This window comes from Oncorhynchus clarkii, chromosome 2, assembly GCF_045791955.1.
Source record: "Oncorhynchus clarkii lewisi isolate Uvic-CL-2024 chromosome 2, UVic_Ocla_1.0, whole genome shotgun sequence".
In the NCBI taxonomy this organism is placed as follows: Eukaryota; Metazoa; Chordata; class Actinopteri; order Salmoniformes; family Salmonidae; genus Oncorhynchus; species Oncorhynchus clarkii.
Window position 1 is genome coordinate 74,542,390 of NC_092148.1, and position 22,134 is coordinate 74,564,523.

Sequence of the window (22,134 nt, forward strand, 5' to 3'; positions counted from 1 at the left end):
ACCATGCTTCACCGTAGGGATAGTGCCAGGTTCTCCAGGCGTGGAATTCAGGTCAAAGAGTTCAATCTTGGTTTCATCATACCAGAGAATCTTGCTTCTCATGGCTTGAGAGTCTTTAGGTGCCTTTTGGCAAACTCAAAATGAGCTGTGTAAAATGTGCCTTTTACTGAGGAGTGGCTTCCGTCTGGCCACTCCATCATAAAGGCCTGATTGGTGGAGTGCTGCAGAGATGGTTGTCCTACTGGGAAGGTTCTCACATCTTCACAGATGAATTCTAGAGCTCTATCAGAGTGACCATCGGGTTCTTGGTCACCTCCCTGACCAAGGCCCTTCTCCCCTGATTGCTCAGGCCACTGTGTTCTTGGGGACCTTAAATGTTGCAGAAATGTTTTGGTACCCTTCCCCAGATATGTGCCTTGACACAATCCTGTCTCGGAGCTCTATGGACAATTCCTTCGACATTGTGGCTTGGTTTTTGCTCTGACATGCACTGTCAACTGTCCCCGTCATTTGCGTGAAGAGAATACAGAGAAAAAGGAGGAGATCTGGCTGGGTTATGGGAATTCGTAGGCGAGCGAGTAAAACTAAAATGACGTCCATTCTATTGGCAAACATGCAATCATTGGAAAATAAAATTGATGATCTACGAGCAAGATTAATCCTACCAACGGGACATTAAAAACTGTCGTGGCTGAACGAAGACATGAAAATCATACAGCTGGTGAGTTTTACACTGTATAGGCAGGATAGAACAGTAGCCTCTGGTAAGACAAGGGGAGGCGGTCTATGTATATCTGTAAACAACAGCTGGTGCACGATATCTAAGGAAGTCTTGAGGTTTTGCTCGCCTGAGGTATAGCATCTCATGATAAGATGTAGACCACACTATTTACCTAGAGAGTTTTCATCTGTATTTTTCGTAGCTGTCTATATACCACCACAGACTGATGCTGGCACTAAGGCCACACTCGATGAGCTGTATACCGCCTTAAGGAAACAGGAAAACGCTCATCCAGAGGCGGCGCTCCTAGTGGCCGGGGACTTTAACGCAAGAAAACAAATCCGTTTTGCCAAATTTCCACCAGCATGTTAAATGTGCAACCAGAGGGGAAAGAAACTCTAGACTATCTTTACTCCACACAAAGGGACGCGTACAAAGCTCTCCCTTGCCCTCCATTTGGCATATCTGACAATAATTCTGTCCTCCTGATTTCTGTTTAGAAGCTAAAATTAAAGCAGGAAGCACCAGTGACTCGGTCAATAAAACAGTGGTCAGATGAAGCAGATGCTAAGCTACTGTTTTGCACAGACTGGAATATGTTCCGGGATTCTTCCGATGGCATTGAGGAGTACACCACATCAGTCACCAACTTCATCAATAAGTGCATCAATGATGTCGTCCCCACAGTGACTGTACGTACATACCCCAACCAGGAGCCATGGATTACAGGCAACATCCGCACTGAGCTAAAGGGTAGAGCTGTCACTTTCAAGGAGTGGGACTCTAACCTGGAAGCTTATAAGAAATCCCGCTATGCCCTTCGATGAACCATCAAACAGGCAAAGCGTCAATACAGGACTAAAGTTGTACTGCACCGGCTCCGATGCTCGTCGGATGTGGCAGGGCTTGCAAACTATTACAGACTACAAAGGGAAGCACAGCCGAGAGCTGCCCAGTGACACAAGCCTACCAGACGAGCTAAATTACTTCTATGCTCGATTCGAGGCAAGTAACACTGAAACATGCATGAGAGCATCAGCTGTTCCGGGCGACTGTGTGATCACGCTCTCTACAGCAGATGTGATTAAGACCTTTAAACAGGTCAACATTCACAAGGCCTCAGGGCCAGATGGATTACCAGAAAGTGTACCCCGAGCATGTGCTGACCAACTGGCAAGTGTCTTCACTGACATTTTCAACCTCTCCCTGTCTAAGTCTGTAATACCAACATGTTTCAAGCAGAGCACCATAGTCCCTGTGCCCAAGAACACTAAGGTAACCTGCCTAAATGACTACCGACCTGTAGCACTCACGTCTGTAGCCATGAAGTGCTTTGAAAGGCTGGTCATGGCTCACATCAACACCATTATCCCAGAAACCCTAGACCCACTCCAATTTGCATACCGCCCTAACAGATCCACAGATGACGCAATCTCTATTGCACTCCACACTGCCCTTTCCCAACTGGAATGTTCCGACGAGACAGCCTATATGGAGGAGGTCAGAGACCTGTCCGTGTGGTGCCAGGATAACAACCTCTCCCTCATATGATCAAGACAAAGGAGATGATTGTGGACTACTGGAAAAGGAGGACTGAACATGCCCCCATTCTCATCGACAGGACTGTAGCAAAACAGGTTGAGAGCTTCATGTTCCTTGATGTCCACATTACCAACAAACTAACATGATCCATGCACACCAAGACAGTCATGAAGAGGGCACGACGAAACCTATTCCCCCTCAGGACACTGAAAACATTTGGCATGGGTCCTCAGATCCTGAAAAGGTTCTACAGCGGCACCATCAAGACCATCCTGACTGGTTGCATCACTGCCTGGTATGGCAAATGCTCGGCCTCTGACCGAAAGGCACTAGAGGGTAGTGCGTACGGCCCAGTACATCACTGCAACCAAGCTTCCTGCCATCCAGGACCTCTACATCAGCCGGTGTCAGAAGAAGGCCCTAAAAATTGTCAAAGTCTCCAGCCACCATAATCATAGACTGTTCTCTCTGCTACTACATGTCAAGCAGTATCAGAGGGCCACATCTAGGTCCAAGAGGTTTCTAAACAGCTACTTTCCCCAAGCCATAAGACTCCTGAACATCTAATCAAATGCCCCTCCCCCCCAAGGTGGACTCCAATCAAGTTGTAGAAACATCTCAAGGATGATCAATGGAAACAGGATGCACTTGACCTCAATTTCGTGTCTGAATACTTATGTAGATAAGGAATTTCAGTTTTTTATAAAAGTACAATTTTTCTTTAGATAAAAACCTGTTTTCACTTCGTCATTTTGGGGCTTAGTTTGTAGATTTTTTATTTTCACATAAAATATCCAAGGCATGTCATGCTCGCTACGACTAGAGCCCCCTCAAATAATTCCAGTGAATAGCAATGGGTTGGAAAATGAACAGTCGGTTTTATTCAATGAACAGTACAATGTAAATGCTATAAAATCAACTTGGATTAGTAAGAATCAATGGGGTATCTTACTGTAGAATAATGTTTCCTTAAAATTTTATCTGAGATTCTATTCATACAGTACATTCAGTGCATCCAAATTATTGTTAAATTGTGCTCTAGGTCATGTACACTGTGCTCATGATCATGCAATGCCTGCAGATTTAAATTGTTAGCAATAATACTGTACATTTGAAGTTTGATTTCAGTTAACAGTCTGAGTTGATAAATTAAAAAAACTTTTGAGATGATGAGCCTTACAGCTCGCTGTGCTTAATCTTCTCTTGAACCAAATGCACTTTCTCAGGGAGGATCTTTGTCATGAAGGTGAAGCGGTCCCTCTTCAGGTGTTGACCAGGTACCTGCTCCAGCCCTATCCCCAGGTAATCTCCTTCTGGTCCGTACTGTGGCCACTGAACCAGGCCGACCCCGTTGGGAGACCTAAACACAGTGAAGTTAATAACATATAACTGTTACCTATTATTTTTGTTTAAACAATGTGTTTTAAAAACATAGAACAAGCTCCTACCCTGTACGAGCAAAGTTGCCCCAGTAACTCATCATGATTCCGCTTAGCTGTTCATCTTCCTCTGTACATAAGGCTGAAAGAAAAAAATTAGTTAGTAAATGAGTTAGTAAACTCAGCAAAAAAATAAACATCCCTTTTTCAGAACCCTGTCTTTCAAAGATAATTATTCAAAATCCAAATAACTTCACAGATCTTCATTGTAAAGGGTTTAAACGCCGTTTCCCATGCTTGTTCAATGAACCATAAACAATTAATGAACATGCACCTGTGGAAATGTTGTTAAGACACTAACAGCTTACAGACGGTAGGCAATTAAGGTCACAGTTATGAAAACTTAGGACACTAAAGAGGCCTTTCTACTGACACCAAAAGAAAGATGCCCAGGGTCCCTGCTCATCTGCGTGAACGTGCCTTAGGCATGCTGCAAGGAGGCATGAGGACTGCAGATGTGGCCAGGGAAATAAATTATAATGTCAGTACTGTGAAAGACAGCGCTACAGGGAGACAGGGCGGACAGCTGATGATCCTGGCAGCGGCAAACCACGTGAAACAACACCTGCACAGGATCGCTACATCTGAAAATCACACCTGCGGGACAGGTACAGGATGGCAACAACAATGGCTTGAGTTATACCAGGAACGCACAATCTCTCCATCGGTGCTCAGACTGTCCGCAATAGGCTGAGAGAGGTTGGACTGAGAGCTTGTCGGCCTGTTGTAAGGCAGGTCCTCACCAGACATCACCGGCAACAACGTCGCCTATGGGCACAAACCCACTGTCGCTGTACCAGACAGGACTGGCAAAAAGTGCTCATCACTGAAGAGTCGCGGTTTTGTCTCACCAGGGGTGATCGTCGGATTCGCGTTTATCGTCAAAGGAATGAGCATTACACCGAGGCCTGTGTTCTGGAGCGGGATCGATTTGGAGGTGGAGAGTCCGTCATTGTCTGGGGTGGTGTGTCACAGCATCATTGGACTGAGCTTGTTGTCATTGCAGGCAATCTCAACGCTGTGCGTTACAGGGAAGACATCCTCCTCCCTCATGTGGTACCCTTCCTGTAGGCTCATCCTGACATGACCATCCAGCATGACAATGCCACCAGCCATACTGCTCGTTCTATGTGTGATTTCCTGCAAGACAGGAATGTCAGTGTTCTGCTATGGCCAGCAAAGAGCCCGAATCTCTATCCCATTGAGCACGTCTGGGACCTGTTGGATCGGAGAATGAGAGCTAGGGCCATTCCCCCCAGAAATGTCCAGGAACTTGCTGGTGCATTGGTGGAAGAGTGGGGTAACATCTCACAGCAAGAACTGGCAAATCTGGTGCAGTGCATGAGGAGGAGATGCACTGTAGTACTTAATGCAGCTGGTGGCCACACCAGACACTAACTGTTACTTTTGAATTTGACCCCTCCTTTGTTCAGGGACACATTATTCAATTTATGTTAGTCACATGTCTGTGGAACTTATTCAGTTTATGTCTCAGTTGTTGAAACTTATGTTCATACAAATATTTACACATGTTAAGTTTGCTGAAAATAAACGCAGTTGACAGTGAGATGATGTTTATTTTTTTGCTGAGTTTAACTAGTTAGTGGTGAGTGCTTATGACATAGACTACATGACCAAAACTATGTGGACACCTGTTCGCCAAATATCTCATTCCAAAATCATGGGCATTAATATGTAGTTGGTCTCCCCTTTGCTGCTACAAACAGCATCCACTCTTCTGGGAAGGCTTTCCACTAGATGTTGGAAAATTGCTGAGGGGACTTGCTTCCATTCAGCCACAAGAGCATTAGTGAGGTTGGCACTGATGTTGGGCGATTATGCCTGGCTTGCAGTCAATTAATCCAAAAGGTGTTCAATGGGGTTGAGGCCAGTATTCTGTGCAGGCCAGTCAAGTTCTTCCACACCAATCTCGACAAACCATTTCTGTATGGACCTCGCTTTGTGCACGGGGGCATTGCAATGTTGAATCAGGAAAGGGCCATCCCCAAACTGTTGCCACAAAGTAGGAAGCACAGAATCGTCTAGAATGTCATTGTATGCTGTAGTGTTAAGATTTCCCTTCACTTGAACTAAGGGGCCTAGAATGAAAAATAGCCTCAAACCATTATTCCTCGTCCACCAAACTTTACAGTTATCACGAATTCATAGCGCTCCGCCAAACCCAGATTCGTCCGTCGGACTGCCAGATAGTGAAGGGTCATTCATCACTCCAGAGAATGCATTTCCACTGCTCCAGAGTCCAATAGCGGCGAGCTTTACACCACTCCAGCCGACACTTGGCATTGTGCATGTCTTAGGCTGCTCGGCCATGGAAACAATTTCATGAAGCTGCTTCCAGAGGCAGTTTGGAACTCGGTAGTGAGTACTGTAACCGAGGACAGATGATTTTTACGCATTTCAGCACTCGGCAGTCCTGTTCTGTAAGCTTGTGTGTCCTACCACTGTTGCTCCTAGACATTTCCACTTCACAAAAACAGCTCTTACAGTTGACCTGGGCAACTCTAGCAGGGCAGAAATTTGACAAACTGACTTGTTGGAAAGGTGGCATCCTATGACGGTGCCGTGTTGAAAGTCACTGAGCTCTTCCGTATGGCCATTCTACTGCCAATGTTTGTATATGGAGATTGCATGGCTGTGTGCTCAATTTGATATACCTGTCAGCAACAGGTGTAGCTGAAATAGCTGAATCCACAAATTTGAAGGGGTGTCCACATACTTTTGTATATATAGTGTACATGATTTATGGCAAAGATCAGGGGTATTGCAGGTAGAGTTGGTAGAGTATTTCGTTACCATCAACTGTAACATGTGATGTTGTGAAGCAGTATCCAAAAACAAACATAAGCTCATCTCCATGGTCAGACCCAACGAAACTCGGCCTCATCTTCTTAAGCATGCTGGGAGTTTGCTGGAACTCATACAGGTACATAGGCACACCTGCATCTGTTGTGTGGGATAAGACAATAACAATTATGGAAAGATTGCACACAACCATCTCGACAAACTAAGAACATTGATGAAACATAACTGCAAGCAGCCATGGCAGGGTTCGAACTATGGCCCCACAATCAAGAGAAATTGGACACATCACTCTAGGATGAGCTGCTTCTGTACTCTTACCATGCATGCTGAATATGAGAACTCAAAATCTAACAGATCATGCAATATGCTTTTGATGTACAGGTTACTGCCAAAATAAAGGAAACACTTGAGTAAATGAGTGACACAAAGTATATTGAATGCAGATGCTTCCACACAGGTGTGGTTCCTGAGTTTATTAACATCCCGTCAAGCTTAGGGTCATGTATCGAAATGTCCAGTTGGCCGTTCTTTTGGCTACCATGGCTAGACTTTGAAAGAAGGGTCTCACAGGAGCATAGGGGGGTTTAAAGTGTGTGTGTGTGTGTCTCAGTCACCAGATCTCAACCCAATTGAACAGCGGCGCCTGAGACAGCGTTTTCAAACAAAACGATGATGGAATTTTTCGTGGAGGAATCCTTCCATTAGAGTTCCAGACATTTGTAGAATCTATGCCAAGGCGCATTGGAGCTGTTCTGGTGGCTTGTGATGGCCCAACATGTTATTAAGTCACTTTACGTTGGTGTTTCCTTTATTGCTGCAGTTACCTGTATTTTGGACAATTTTTTATGATGTTGAGTACTTTAAACATCTTCTTCTCCAGAACTACTGGACCAATTGGTACCAAATTTGGTATTTAGCTTCTATAGAAGCACATCTTTTTTCCCCAGACTCTACCTTAAACAACATGGCCACTATAAGCAAATGAGCTTGCATAATTGTTCTTTCCTGTCCCAACAGCGCCATCATAAGGTCAAACCTAGACTCACATCCCTGAGCATGTTTGAAAAATGGAATCGCCGGGTCAAATAGATCAAGAGATATGGCGCCACTGTATGGTGGATCTCAATGTGCGTGCTTATGTTGAGTCTTAATAGTGTGTATCAAGTTTTGTTACAATACACATTTTTGTGTCTGATTTATATGCATTTATGTGCCAGACAACGTCCTTGTTAATGTTTATTGGCAAGTAGCGGCCATGTTGTTAGACTAACCTTGGTCCATAGATGCTATATATCAAGTTTCAGCAGATCGGTCATTTGGTGCCAGAGTATTAGCGTTAAGTGTTTAAAAAAAAATTCAACATGGCGGAAACTCCATCATATTGGGTTCTTGAGGCAAATTTGTTTCATGTTATGAGACGGATCAATGTATCAAATTTCAGGACTCTAGGTCACACTGGGTAACGGCTTGACCTTTCAAAAATGTGCATTTTCTTCTTTTTTTGACCCCTTTTTTCTCCCCAATTTCGTGGTATCCAATTGGTAGTAGTTACAATCTTGTCTCATCGCTGCAACTCCCGTATGGACTTGGGAGAGGCGAAGGTCGAGAGCCATGCGTCCTCCGAAATACAACCCAACCTAGCCGCACTGATTCTTGTTGACACAACGCACATTCAACCCGGAAGCAAGCTGCACCAATGTGTCGGAGGAAACACCATACACCTGGCGACCTGGTCAGCGTGCACTGCGTCCGGTCCGCCACAGGAGTTGCTGGTGTGCGATGAAGGAATATCCCTGCCGGCCAAACCCTCCCTTACCCGGACGACGCTGGGCCAATTGTGCGTCGCCCCATGGAGCTCCCGGTCGTGGCCCGCTGCGACAGAGCCTGGGTTCGAACCCAGAATCTCTGGTGGCACAGCTAGCACTACGATGTAGTACCTAAGACCACTGCGCCACCCGGGAGACCCCCCCCCCCAAAAAAGTGAATTTTCAATTGCGTGTTATAGCGCCACCATGTGGCCAATTGGCATGGCATTGCGTGAGGGTTGTGGCCCATGACTCTTTACCATCATGCAGGGTTGCATCCTCCTAGGCCTTATTATCTCACAGGAATTTGTATTTTTTCACCAAATTAATTAATAACAATCAATGGCAACAAATACAATAGGGTTTCATCCAGCTTAGCTCCTTGAACCTCTAATAATTAATTGATTAAAAGGGAAATTCAGGATTTTCCAACTTGATTTACAAGAGTTTCACTACGCCCGCAATAACATTTGCTAAATATGTCTATGTGACCAATAAAAATGTATTTGATGTCAGATGGAGTTGATTTGGTCATGATGAAATTTAGAATATTGGACGGATCCCCCTATCACTTCCATTGATTTTATCTAGCAGTGACTGAAGTTTAAACTTGTAGCGGCTTGGATTAGAGTTTCTCCTGGCCCATTGACTACTTTCAGGATGAGGAAACATCTACATCCACTTTAATGTCCTTGACTCCTGAGCTTACCTCTGTGGAAGCCTGCTGTTTTAAGAGCAGGAATGGTAAACAAAGCATCCCCAACCAGCTCAATGAACCCATCACGGTTTTTAATCCGATCTCCAGAGGTTCCCAGGTATTCATCTGCTATCAGCTCAGTTATCCACTGATCCTTAGGCTGAATGAGACAAAGGCCATTCAGCATAGCCACATCATGCATTGTAATCAGTAATGAGGCATTTCATCTGAGCAATTTCTTGGCAGGTGTGACTGCATATATTTACATCAGGGTAACATAATGCCAAAAGAGGCATGACCTGCTCCCGGTCTATTCCATCCACCCAACCAGGAGGTGCCATCATCTAGGGAGTACAAGGAGTACAACATTCAACCATTGTAATTGGAAAATGAAAATCAAGTCAGTGACACTTTGTCACTCTTAAAGGGATAGTTCTGGATTTTTGCAATGAGGCCTTTTATCTACTTCCCCAAATTCAGATGAACTCGTCGATACCATTTTTATGCATCTCAATGCAGTTTGAAAGAAGTTGCTAATAAGCTCTAGTCAATGACTGGAAGTCTATGGGAACAGCTAACATGCTAGTTAGAATTTACTTGCGAAACTACCTTTATGTACCTTCATATTGGATGCAGATACATAAAATGGTATCCACGAGTTCATCTGGCTCTAGGGAAGTAGATATAAAGGGCATTGCAAAAATCCCAAACTATCCCTTTAAACATGTGTCGCTCAATGTAACGACATTGTATTAACATTTTACACAGTACGAGTGGAACGTTTTTTTGTTATTACAAAAGTGAAAGTGACCTCCCCTCATACCACTTGTATATTAATAAAAACATTACTACATTCCTATGCATTTGAAAAACAATTGCTAAAGAATGATATAACATGTTAATATGGCCTAAAGCTGTTACTATAGTTGATGAAACCGTCCCTAATTAGCAGAAAGAACAACTTTCTGTTAACTTAAGGTTCTTAACTTAAAGTGTTATCCAAGTCACATCCAATATTCAGTTGTTATGCATATTAAAATACATGTTCAAAGCTGACTTACGTTCGCCAGTAGCCAACCTTCATCAGTATTGGTGCCCGTCAGAAACGGCACCTTGTGCATCTCGTGGTTATGGAAAGTCTCAGTCAACAACTTGGGCAGGAAATGCCCACCAACAGTCACACCTATTCGCAACATTTTGTTCTTTAAAAAGACAAATGTTGAGAACATAATTATTCAGGGGCTGCCAGATAAAAAGTGCAAAATCACACTGCATTCAAGCAGTATGCCTCTGGGGAAAGTTTAAGCTCAGTACTCGCTCACAAATATGGCTCGCTGGAAAACACTGTAGGCTATGTTGGGCCGGCTTTAGCCTTTTGGATGCCATAAACGAGATTTGGTTGTGGGGCTTCACACCTTGTGGCAAAATATGTTGGTGGCCCCCCTCTTGATGGTGGAGATAAATATTTTATTTTTAAAGTACATTTCCAGCAGTTCTACACATTATGCCATAAGGTGTAGAGAAAATACTGCAGTTTCAAAGCACAATTTCTGCAATTCTACACATTTTGCCATGGGGTGGAGAGAAAAGATTGTAATTTTAGAACAGTCAAGCAAATATATTCATTTTGCCATGGGTCAAAGATAGATTTACAGCAAATTTTCTGCAATTCTACCCATTTTGCCATTGGGTGGAAATCCATTTGTGCAGTTTTAAAGCTAATTTCCTGCAATTCTACACATTTTGTAATGACTTATGCCATGTTAATGTGATATCTGAGTGAAAATGACTAACAAAATCCTTGTCGATATTCAGCCATGATTACTACAAGTTTAAAAAACTGGCTAGACTAGCTACTAATCTAAAAATGTTAACAAGAGAAAATGGCACCTGGTGTATTCTACTATTCTTACTCTCAATAGTAAGCAGAGACCCCGACTGAGTTACAAAAAAAGAAAAAGCTAATATAACTAAGCCTAAAAGTTTGTTGTGGCTTTTATATCAGAGAACAGTGCTCAAATAATTCTGGTGTCCAGGACATCTCACCTGTTTATGAACATTAACTATGTCATCAGCAGTCAACTTCTCCACACAGTCTGCAATCTGCTCTGTGTTGCTGCTGTTACAGCCCAATATGGTTGCCACCATCTATGACACAAACAAAATAATCACTTGCCATGGTTGTGATGAAAAATAGGAAATTGATGGTGTGATGTATACCTATGACAGTGTTTACCTTTTTTTTGTGGCGAGAAAGAGTTTGAAAATACCTGGGCCACAGACAGGGGGTCGGAATTTATGATAGCGTCCATAGCTGCAGTACCACTCTCAGCTATCGCACGATGGAACAGACCAGCAGACAACGGTGAATGAAGCTAGCAAAAAAGAGAACATGTTTAGAGCCTGTTCAACAGCACAAACAATCTGTGTGTGTATATGTGTGTGTGCGCTTCTGTGTAGGTGCGTTTCTGTGTGTGTGCGCTTATGTATGTTTGTGCATGTGTGTGTGTGTGTGTGTGTGTGTGCGTGCGCGCGCGTGTGCCCTCACCAGTAACGACACACTCACTCCACCAGCAGACTCTCCAAATATGGTGACCGACTTGGAGTCGCCCCCAAAGTTGTGGATGTGCTCCTGGACCCACCGCAAGGCTTCCACCTGGTCAAGTAGTCCCATGTTTCCTGGGGCATACTTGTCTCCTGTGCTGTATGGAAGAGATGGGAAACTTAAGTCAAATAATGTCTTCAACATAGACCCAAAACAGGTGAAATAGACATCAAATACACTCATTAACTATGTCACCAAAACTTTACAATGTTGATCAGTGGTGGAAAAAGTACCCAATTGTTATACTTGAGTAAAAGTAAAGATACCTTAATAGAAAATGACTCAAGTGAAAGTCACCCAGTAAAACCCTACTTGAGTAAAAGTTTAAAAGTATTTGGTTTTGAATATACTTAAGTATCAAAAGTAAATGTAATTGCTAAAATATACTTAAGTATTAAAAGTAGAATTATAAATCATTTCAAATTCCTTATATTAAGCAAACCAGATGGCACGATTATTTTTTATTTTTGTATTTACAGATAGACAGGGGCACACTCCAACACTCAGACATAATTTACAAACAAAGCATTTGTGTTTAGTGACTCAGTCAGATCAGATACAGTAGATATGACCAGGGATATTCTCTTTAAGTGCGTGAATTAGACCCTTTTCCTGTCCTGTTAAGCATTCCAAATGTAATAAGTACTTTTGAGTGTCAGGGAAAATGTAAAAGTAAAAGTTGTCAAATATAAATAGCAAAGTACAGATACCCCAAAAACGACTTATGTAGTACTTTAAAGTATTTTTACTTAAGTACTTTACACCACTGGTGTTGATCCTGAAAACCCATTGGTCATTAAGAATGAAAGCCTATCCAACTGACATACAAGAGACAAAATTCACAAATTCTAAAGCACAAGAGCAGAGTCATGTCTTAAGTATAAAACTAACAGTGAATCAATGATTCATGCCTTCTGAGAGTGCTATAAAGTCAATGATTCATGCCTTCTGAGAGTGCTATAAAGTCAACAAATGATCGGCAGAGGTAGATTTCTTTTTTAAAGGTGTTGTGCCAAATGTTTGTCAATGACGGCTGCAGAAAAGTTGGTTCCAATTGTGTGTGGTTCAGTCTTACCTGAAGAACCCCAGCAGTCCCAAACGGTATTGGATCACCACCACAACCACATCCTGGTATGCAGCCAAAGCAGAACCATCATATGTTGATGCAGAACCCATGGCGAATCCGCCACCATGGATCCAAACCATGACCTGAGAAACACAAGCAATACATGCTGATCATCTGAACACAAGCTGTACCAGAGTGATTGATGATTCATTGATTAGTGGCCTACCTTTTGTAGGCCCGCGCATCAATTTCCCCCCAAAAACATTTATTTTTATTTTTAGGAACTCAGTCTGGGTCTCAACTTACTGTTAAGAGTTAGAATAGTAGAATACACAACGTGCAATTTCAAACTTCTGTTGTGCATCAGCAGTTTTTCTCTTGTTAGGTCAGTCACTGACTTTACATCTGCATTGCTCACTTTTGGGGGTTTTAGGCTGGGTTTCTGTATAAGCACTTCATGACATCTGCTGATGTAAAAAGGGCTCAATAAATACGTTTGATTGATTGAATGACAATCCCCCAAAAATTTATTAGATTGGAAAATTAGTCTAGCAGCCAGCTATCTAAATTTGTAGCAATCATGGTTGAATTACCAACTGGGTTGCACCCATTGATTTTGTTAGTCACCCTCACTCATATAGTATATTCAAAACTATGAACATTTCTCTCCACCCCATGGCAAAATGAGTAGAATTGCATGAAACGAATTGCTAAATCTTCTTTTCGCTGTCAAGAGTATTTTGCTAAGCAAGATGGAGGTGCCCCTCAACAAACTTTTGCTTAGGGCCCCAAAATGCTAGCGGCAGTTCTGACTGCATGTATGGGTATGGATGAGGGTGTCATGACGTTGGCTTGATGGGGGAGGTTTATGACCCCCATAAATACCTTTCCCCTTTTCCTCTCTCCACTCTACCGATGTGACTATTGAAAATCCCTTTGTTAACAGGGAGAGTCTGGTGACATCAAAAGATGGGAAATATAACCATATTTCGGTTGGTACTTAAGGAATATGAGATCAGTTGTTGTCTGAGACATTATTACTAATGACAGGATGTTAAGGGAATTTTTATCAATGATGACTAATTATGTATACATTTCAATCAGGACTGACTAGTCCAAATGCTATTATGTACTGTACATAATTAATTTTCTCTCTTGCTCCCATTCCCAATTGTATATAATATAGTCAGGAGTTTAGTAACAATGACGGTCTGTTCCTTTGTACAAATGAATGAACTATCTCCAGACTGTCTAGAATGCTGATTTACAATGACTGACTTTGGCTTCAGGTGAGGAGGGAAGGCTCGAAAACTATAGGGCCTCTCTACCCGTGTCATGAAGAGAGAGAACATTTAGAAAACGCTGACGTCATTTTCAGTTTATAACCTGTGGAAAAATGTGTATGTACCAGTACTCTCTTGAATTAAACGCTGTTATCTGACTTTTAAGACCGGGGCTCTGTCCATTCTTATAAATATATAGGGTCTTACAAACCCTTCGAATGCATTGACAGAGTATTTCATTCTGATTGGGAAATAATACAGAGGAATTTAGAATTCCTTCAACACAGGATGACATAAACTGTATCTTGGAAAGTCGACACATTCTAGTTATCAGATTCACATGGAATGCAATTTGTGCAATTTAAATGTTTAAATATGAAACTATTTGTGAAAAGATTAAATGTAATTTTAGCTTCTTAATGAGAGAACGGTTTGTCAGAAGAACACCACTCTGCTCACTCAGAGGCCCCGCCCATATGAACAGACACTGGGTGTAAACTATGAAACACGGCCCTCTCTCCCAATCCTATATAAGCCCCTTGACAAAAATGTAACTTTCTGTTCCGAGGACGTTAGGGCGACGGTCCTATGTTAAAAGGGCTCAGATAATAACCTGTTCCAAGGACGTATGGACTTGAGATCCCCACGTTGAAAGGACAAAGACCACCTACAGAACTAAGCCAACCTTAGAGAACCTAACAAAATTAGCATCAAATTTCAATGTGAAGGTGACAACCTACACGCTGGAAGGATGAATTTTGACTATACCAGCCAGAATATAGCATGGGCATATAGCATGGCAACTTGGTAGGAACTTTGAACTCTTATTCACTAAAGAAGTGATAGCCGTCGCGTTAGCGGAGCATCTGTAGACGTGGGCTCGGAGAGGACGGACAGAGTATATTTTCTACCACAACACGACGGTACTACCAAGTATCCATTCTACCAACAGACATTCTTCAAAGGACAACCCGGCATCCCATCTACGACCAACCGATCGAAGCGCAGCTCAGAGTAAATATTTATTGCATTTTCCTTTTTCAAATGGGTGGTAATTTAGAATGCATAAGATACTGTATTTACAATAGAGTAGCTGCCTACAGCCCGATAGAGACATAGCTTCTCCCTTTGTTCCTTAGTCTTCCCGCTCTTTCATTCAAAATCCCACCCCCTTTCTTTGTGTAACCAGCTGTCATATCTGTTCTGTCCGCTAAGGACTTTTTCCTTTATGACATAATTTGTAATCAACATTCTGTGTATATGTAATTCTGTGTGATTATTTAGGTATTTAGTAAATAAATAATTAAACCAAATTTTGTATTGCTGATTCAACTTGTTAGCCAGGGTTTGTGAGGAATTTACAACTTTCAGATGAGACTAAACAAGGTGACGATTAAATATTGACTGCTATTGATGTAAAAGATTACTAGGTCTTTAAGAGGTTATTTGGAAGATAACAGCTCTATAAACATTATTTCGTGGTGCCCCAACTTTTTTTTTCTAGTTAATTACATTCACCTGATTCGCTTAATCAGGTAATATGAATTACAGAGAAACTATTTTATAGAATAGCATGTCATATCACTTAATCCGGCATAGCCAAAGACATGACAAGGGTAAGCAGACCCCCCAGCCACTGCGGCCCCTCATGATAAGTTCCGATTTACTTGTGGCCCCCAGCCCCATCAAAGTTGCCCATCTATGGCCTAGTTGAATCCTGTGTGGTAGTGCATGGCTAGAACAAATATGTGCACCTCTTTGGGTACCCAGGACCAAGACTTGATAACTTGATAAGTTATAATCTGTGTGTGTCTTCTATTAAACTTACAGGAAGCTTGGTATTCTCAGCAGGTTTAGCCGGGGTGTATATGTTGAGGTAAAGACAATCTTCTGACACTGCTGGGATTTCCACTTTGATTGACCAGTTGGACACAAAGTCTACTGTACGCTGTCTGTCTTGAAGACACCTGTAAAACACGGAACACCTTTTTAATATCCAAGTTTCACCAGGTCTCTGCGCATTGTATAAGCCAGGTAGTGGTTTTCACATTCTGCTTGCCTCACTGTGTACATTGACTGTGCTTGATTTGTTGATTTTTCAAATTATTTACTGATTATTGATCTAACCTTTCTTCAACCAAGAACTTCCTTGATATTAATTGTTTGTTCATGACCTTGCTGATCTTACATGAGAGGCTGCTGGGTGGCGTCCCTTACTCTCTCCCATCCCTCCACAGGCTGGGGCGGGGTCAGTCTCAGTGGGCCAACAGGTGGTTTGGCAAACGGCACACCCAGGTAGGCCTGTACCACAGTCTCCTTCCCCTTTACGCTCACATACTGCCCTCTCAGACCCCCCAGTTTTGTCTGGACCACCGGCCCAGTTTTTGGCCTGTTGAGAAATCCCCAGTTGACATTGCATTTGGAGAGTATTCAGACCTCTTGACTTTTTCCCCATTTTGTTACATTACAGTCGTATTCTAAAATGGATTAAAACCTACACACAATAACCCATAATGACACTGCAAAGAACAGGTTGACATTTTTGCACATTTATAAAAAAGAAAACATAAAAAATATCACATTTACATAAGTATTCAGACCCCTTACTCAGTACTTTGTTGAAGCACCTTTGGCAGCGATTACAGCCTCAAGTCTTGGCTTTGACGCTACAAGCTTGGCACACCTGCATTTTTCCTATTCATCTCTGCAGAGTTGGATGGAGAGCGTCGCTGCACAGCTATTTTCAGGTCTTTTCAGAGATGTTCGATCGGGTTAAAATCCAGGCTCTGGCTGGGCCACTCAAGGACATTCAGAGACTTGTCCCGAGGCCACTCCTGCGTTGTCTTGGCTGTGTGCTTAGGGTCATTGTCCTGTTGGAATGTGAACATTCACCCCAGTCTGAGGTCCTGAGTGCTGTGGAACAGATTTTCATCAAGATCTCTCTGAGCTCTAGCAAAATTCATTTGACCTCATGGCTTGGTTTTTGCTCTGACATGCACTGTCAATTGTAGGATCTTATATAGACAGGTGTGTCTTTCCAAATCATGTCCAATCACCTGAATTTACCACAGGTGGTCTCCAATCAAGTTGTAGAAACATCTCAAGAATGATCAATGGAAACAGGATTTACTTGGGCTCAATTTCGAGTCTCATAACAAAGGGTCTGAATACTTATGTAAATAAGGTATTTCTCTACCAAACTTTTTTTTAAACCTGTTTTCGCTTTGTCATTATGAGGTATTGTGTGTAGATTGATGAGGACATTTTTTTATTTAACGCATTTTAGAATAAGGTTGTAACATAACAACAGGTGGAAAAAGGGAAGGGGTCTGAATACTTTCCGAATCCACCGTAAATTAACATAAATAAAAGAATGGCACCCTACAGATCACTTTGCTCCATCTTCTCTCGACCCAAACGTAGTTTCTCAGGAACAGTCTGTGTCAGGAAGGTGAAGCGGTCCCTCTTCAGGTGTTGACCAGGTACCTGCTCCAGCCCTATCCCAAGGTAATGTCCTTCTAGTCCATACTGTGGCCACTGAACCAGGCCGGCCCCATTAGGAGACCTACACACACACACACACACACACACACACACACAATTGTAAATAATACTCTGTTCCTACAAATTCATTTGGTTCAACAGATACAGTGGCAGCAAAATATATTAGCACCCTTACACTTTTCTTAAATAGTTCCATAGTTCTTGTCAAATAAGTTAGAATAAAAAAAAAATGTGTGACGTGGTGGAGTTGGACCCAGGTGCAGAGAATGGACCAGATGAGGAATCAATGGTTTAGGATAAACGTAAATACTTTACTGAAAATAAGGTAACAGAAGGATCACAGTAATACTGAAAAAACAACAAAGGAGAGACTCACCGATGGAGAGAAGACACTCACCGATGCCCCCAACAGAGAGCAGAAGGTCTTTCAATACCGTGAGACGAACTGGGTCCCTGATCTGAGACAATGTCCTGGGGAAGTCTGTGTAGTCGAAAGACATGGGTAATCATGAGATCAGCGGTCTCCTTCACTGATGGCAACGTGGGTAAGGCGATGAAATGGGCTGCCTTGGAGAACCGATCGACGACCACCAGGATAATTGTAAGCCCTTGAGCTGGAGGTAGCCCAGTGATAAAATCTCCCGACAGATGAGACCAGGGCCGGCTGGGGATGGGCAGAGGTTGGAGCAACCCGGCTGGTCACTGACGTGAAGACTTGCTTTGGGCACAGATGGAACAGGCCGCAACAAAGGATCTCACATCCTCATTGATGTTGGGCCACCATTATTTCCGCCTCAGGAACTCTAGTCTCCAATTAACCCCTGGATGCCCAGTTAAATTTAGAGGAGTGTCCCCATTGTAGTACTCAGGACTGGGCTGAGTGCGGAATGTAAAGTCTGTTAGTGGGTCCCCCGCCGGGGTCAGATTCTCAGGTCTGGGCTTGTCGGACCGTGGTCTCAATACTCCATATCACAGGGGCCACAATGCATAAGCTGGGGATGATGGACTCAGTGTCCCTCTCCTTGTTAGAGACAAGGAAAGCGTCTGCTTTCTGATTCTTGGATCCCGGGCGATAGGCTAGTGAGAAATCAAACCTGTTAAAAAACAGAGCCCACCTAGTCTGGCGAGCGTTCAACCTCTTGGCTTCTTGAATGGAGATCAAGTTATTATGGTCCGTGCAGATCACAAAAGGATGAGGTGCCCCCTCCAACCAGTGTCTTCACCCCTCAAGGGCCCACTTAACTGCCAAGAGCTCCCGGTTGCCTACATAGTAGTTGCGTTCCGCTGGCGAGAACCGTTCGGAGAGAAAGGGTCATGGTTGCAGTTCCTTGTCCTCCTAGTTCTGCTGTGAAAGGACCGCCCCCACTCCGGTGTCTGAGGCGTGCACCTCTACCACAAAGGGACAAGTCGGATCAGGATGAACGAGGATGGGTCCAGAGGTGAAACATTCCTTGAGCTCCATGAATGACCTTTCAGCCTCGGGGTCCAGCGAAAACGGGTCTGGGACTTACGGGTTAGGACCTTGAGAGGCGCTGCCACCGCACCAAAGTTGTGTGTAAAATGCCTGTAAAAATAGGCAAACCTGAGGAACCGCTGGACCTGCTTGAGTGAGATGGCAGGGGACCAGTCGGCGGCCGCCTCAATCTTAACGGGATCCATTTGGATGCCTGCAGTAGAGATAATGTGTCCCAGGAAGGAAACTTGGGATATGTGGAACTCATGCTTCTGTATCTTGACATATAGTTGACTCTGCAGGAGGCATCTCAGTACTTGGCGAACATGCAGTATGTGTTCCAGAAGGGTCTTGGAGAAGATCAGGATCTCATCGAGGTAAACAAAAACAAACCGATTCAACATATCCCTAAGAGTGTCATTGACCAATGCTTGAAAGACTGCCGGTGAGTTTGATAATCCGAAGGGCATGACTAAATACTCATAGTGGCCACTAGGGGTGATTTTCACCAGATTGTAAGCGTTGTGGAGGTCCAGTTTGGTGAAACTCCAAGGCAGCGGACATCAGGGGTAGGGGGTAACGATTCTTGATTGTAATTGTGGCCGCTTGCCTCTTACTGAAGGCCTCCCGGAGGTCGAAGTATTCAGGAGGGAGAGAGGAGAAGTCTTGGTCTTCAATGGATGCAGGAGAACACAGTGAGGCTGTTGGTGGAGGTCTGAGACATTTAGTCTGGCAGTCCTTACCCCAGTCTAGTAGGTGACCCGTAGACCAGGAAAATAGTGGGTTATGTAGCGTTAGCCAGGGGGTACCCTAGGATAAGGGGGTTCTTGGAAGCCGTTATCAAAAGAAAACTAAGAATCTCTGAGTGATTCACCCCAACTTGCAGTAGAATGGACTCTGATATTCCACCTGGCCGGAGACATTGAGGGCTCTGCAGAGGGATGGGAAATTTCACTCAGGAGATTTGTAATTCAAAGTCTTGATCAAGTTAGTTATCTGTGACCCCGGAGTCCACGAAAGCTTGAATCTGTTGCTGACGGTTGTCCCAGTGGAGGATTGCAGAAAGTAACAGATGGTGACTGGGTAACCGGGAACTAACTGAACAGCTAGTCAGGGTCTCCCCTTGTCCTGGCGAGCCCTGGCGTTTCCTGTCAGCTCTGGGCATGTAGCACGGAGTTGACCGCGACCTCCGCAGTAGAGGCAGCAGCCTTCGTGCACGCACCTGTCTTGCTCTTGTGTGCTCAGGCATTTGCGTCCCAGTTGCATTGGCTCTGCAGGTAGCTTAGTGGTTAGAGCTTTGGGCCAGTAACCAAAATGTTGCGGGATCGAATCCCTGAGCTGACAAGGTACAAATCTGTCATTCTGCCCCTGAGCAAGGCAGTTAACCCACTGTTCCCCGGGCGCTGAGGACGTGGATATCAATTATGGCAGCCCCCGCACCTCTCTGATTCAGAGGGGTTGGGTTAAATGCGGAACACACATTTCAGTTGAAGGCATTCAGTTGTACAACCTTCCCTTTCCTCAATGCTGAGTCCGGGGGGGGGCAGCCGCTGGTCTGGCCCCTTGGCGGAGTCTGAACAGTCGGCTTGCTGCTTCTCTTCTGCCGACTGGGTGGTTGAAGACTTGACGCAGCTCAGCAGTTAAGGCTAATATGGAGCTGCAGGATGGTGGTTGCTGTTCCCACATGGCCGTTGCTCAGAGAGAGGATGTAGAGCAGAGAGAGGATGTAGGCAATCATGGCCCGATCAGTGTGGAACAAGGAGGACTGTAGCTCGAACACCAGAGAGCACTGAGTGAGGAAACTCTTACATCTTCCTGGGTGGCCGTCATACTGCTCAGGGGCTGGGATCTTGGGATCCCGGTGCAGGTTCCTTGGAGGAACTACCGCAACGCATGTAGCACTGGGCGATGAGACTTGGGCATTGGCTCCTCCTGGTTTGGGTGTGTGCCGTGGACGGAAGGAATCGGTGAGTGCCCGGAGGGTCTCGGAGATCTGGGAGAGTTGTTCTTGTTGTCTTCTCAACAGTGCTCCTTGGTGGGTTATGACCTCTTTAATATGGTTGATCTCCACTGGGTCCATGTTGGAGCAGAATCTTGCTGTGACATGGTGGGGTTGGACCCAGGTGCAGAGACTGGACCAGATGAGGAACCAATGGTTTAGGATAAACGTAAATACGTTACTGAAAATAAGGTAACAAAAGGATCACAGAAATTCTTAAAAAATAGCAGGACTAGGACTAGAAAACTTACTCAGGCGACAAACACACGGGCAACCAAAATCAAGCTTCTGCAAACAAGGACAGAAAACACACCTCTTCTAAAAGGGAAATCATAACGAAATCATAAGCAACACCAGAGTAACAAAAAAGTCTCTAGGGCAGTCTCTGCCGCCCTCTGGTGCCCGGAGAAACCATGACAATAATTTGGTCTCTACACATTGCATCTTGGATTTTTAACGTTGCAGAATCAATTTCGGTTTTTGAAACTTAAGTTCACAATTTTCATTTAGAAAAGAAAGAAAAGCTAATACCTGGTGGCTCAGTCTTTGGCCAAGATAACTGCTGACAAACACTTCTTGTAGCCATCAATGAGCTCTCTGCACCTTTCTAATGGATGTCTGCCTCGTTCTTCAGCTGCAAACTGCTCCAATTCTGCAATGTTTCATCTTGAACCATTCTTGGGTACTTTTTAAAATGTTTGGGGTCCTTGTCCTGCTGGAAGACCCAAAACCTTTGACAGAGTCCCAGTTTTGTGGATACTGGGTTGAATATTGGACTCCAAAATACATTGATAATCTGCTGATTTCATGATGCCTTGCACACGTTCAAGGCCCCAGTACCAGAGGCAGAAAATCCACCCTAAAGCATTATTGAACCTCTCTTGTGCCACCTGTTGGCAAACCTACTTGAAACACCTGGTGCAGTTTGATGCTGAAGAGTGGGACAAACTTCCATTAGAAAGGTCAAATAAAATAAAATAAAATGTTAACGTTTATTTACACATATTTATCAGATGTTATTGCGGGTGTAGCAAAATGCTTGTGTTCCAAGCTCCAACAGTGCAGTCATGTCAAACAATACACAACAATACACACAAATCTAAAAAAGTTAAATAATGGAATTAAGAAATATATAAATATTAAGACGAGCAATCAAATCAAATTGTAATTGTCACATGCGCTGAATACAACAGGTGT

At 43.7% G+C, this 22,134-nt stretch overlaps 1 protein-coding gene across 1 annotated transcript in view; it reads right to left on the minus strand.

The window, feature by feature from the left end:
- Window positions 1–3,121: 3,121 nt before the first annotated feature.
- Window positions 3,122–22,134, minus strand: part of LOC139373620 (carboxylesterase 2b) — a 35,933-nt gene continuing 16,920 nt past the window's right edge. Inside the window, exons 13-25 of the mRNA XM_071114342.1 lie at window positions 17,367–17,546; window positions 16,170–16,370; window positions 15,810–15,948; window positions 12,708–12,841; window positions 11,576–11,729; window positions 11,298–11,402; window positions 11,074–11,175; window positions 10,089–10,229; window positions 9,294–9,371; window positions 9,040–9,187; window positions 6,517–6,666; window positions 3,712–3,784; window positions 3,122–3,623 (exon numbers count right to left, since the gene is read on the minus strand). Coding sequence (XP_070970443.1) covers window positions 3,440–3,623; window positions 3,712–3,784; window positions 6,517–6,666; window positions 9,040–9,187; window positions 9,294–9,371; window positions 10,089–10,229; window positions 11,074–11,175; window positions 11,298–11,402; window positions 11,576–11,729; window positions 12,708–12,841; window positions 15,810–15,948; window positions 16,170–16,370; window positions 17,367–17,546 — 1,789 coding nt within the window. The 3' untranslated portion in view covers window positions 3,122–3,439. The remainder of the gene's footprint in view (window positions 3,624–3,711; window positions 3,785–6,516; window positions 6,667–9,039; window positions 9,188–9,293; window positions 9,372–10,088; window positions 10,230–11,073; window positions 11,176–11,297; window positions 11,403–11,575; window positions 11,730–12,707; window positions 12,842–15,809; window positions 15,949–16,169; window positions 16,371–17,366; window positions 17,547–22,134) is intronic.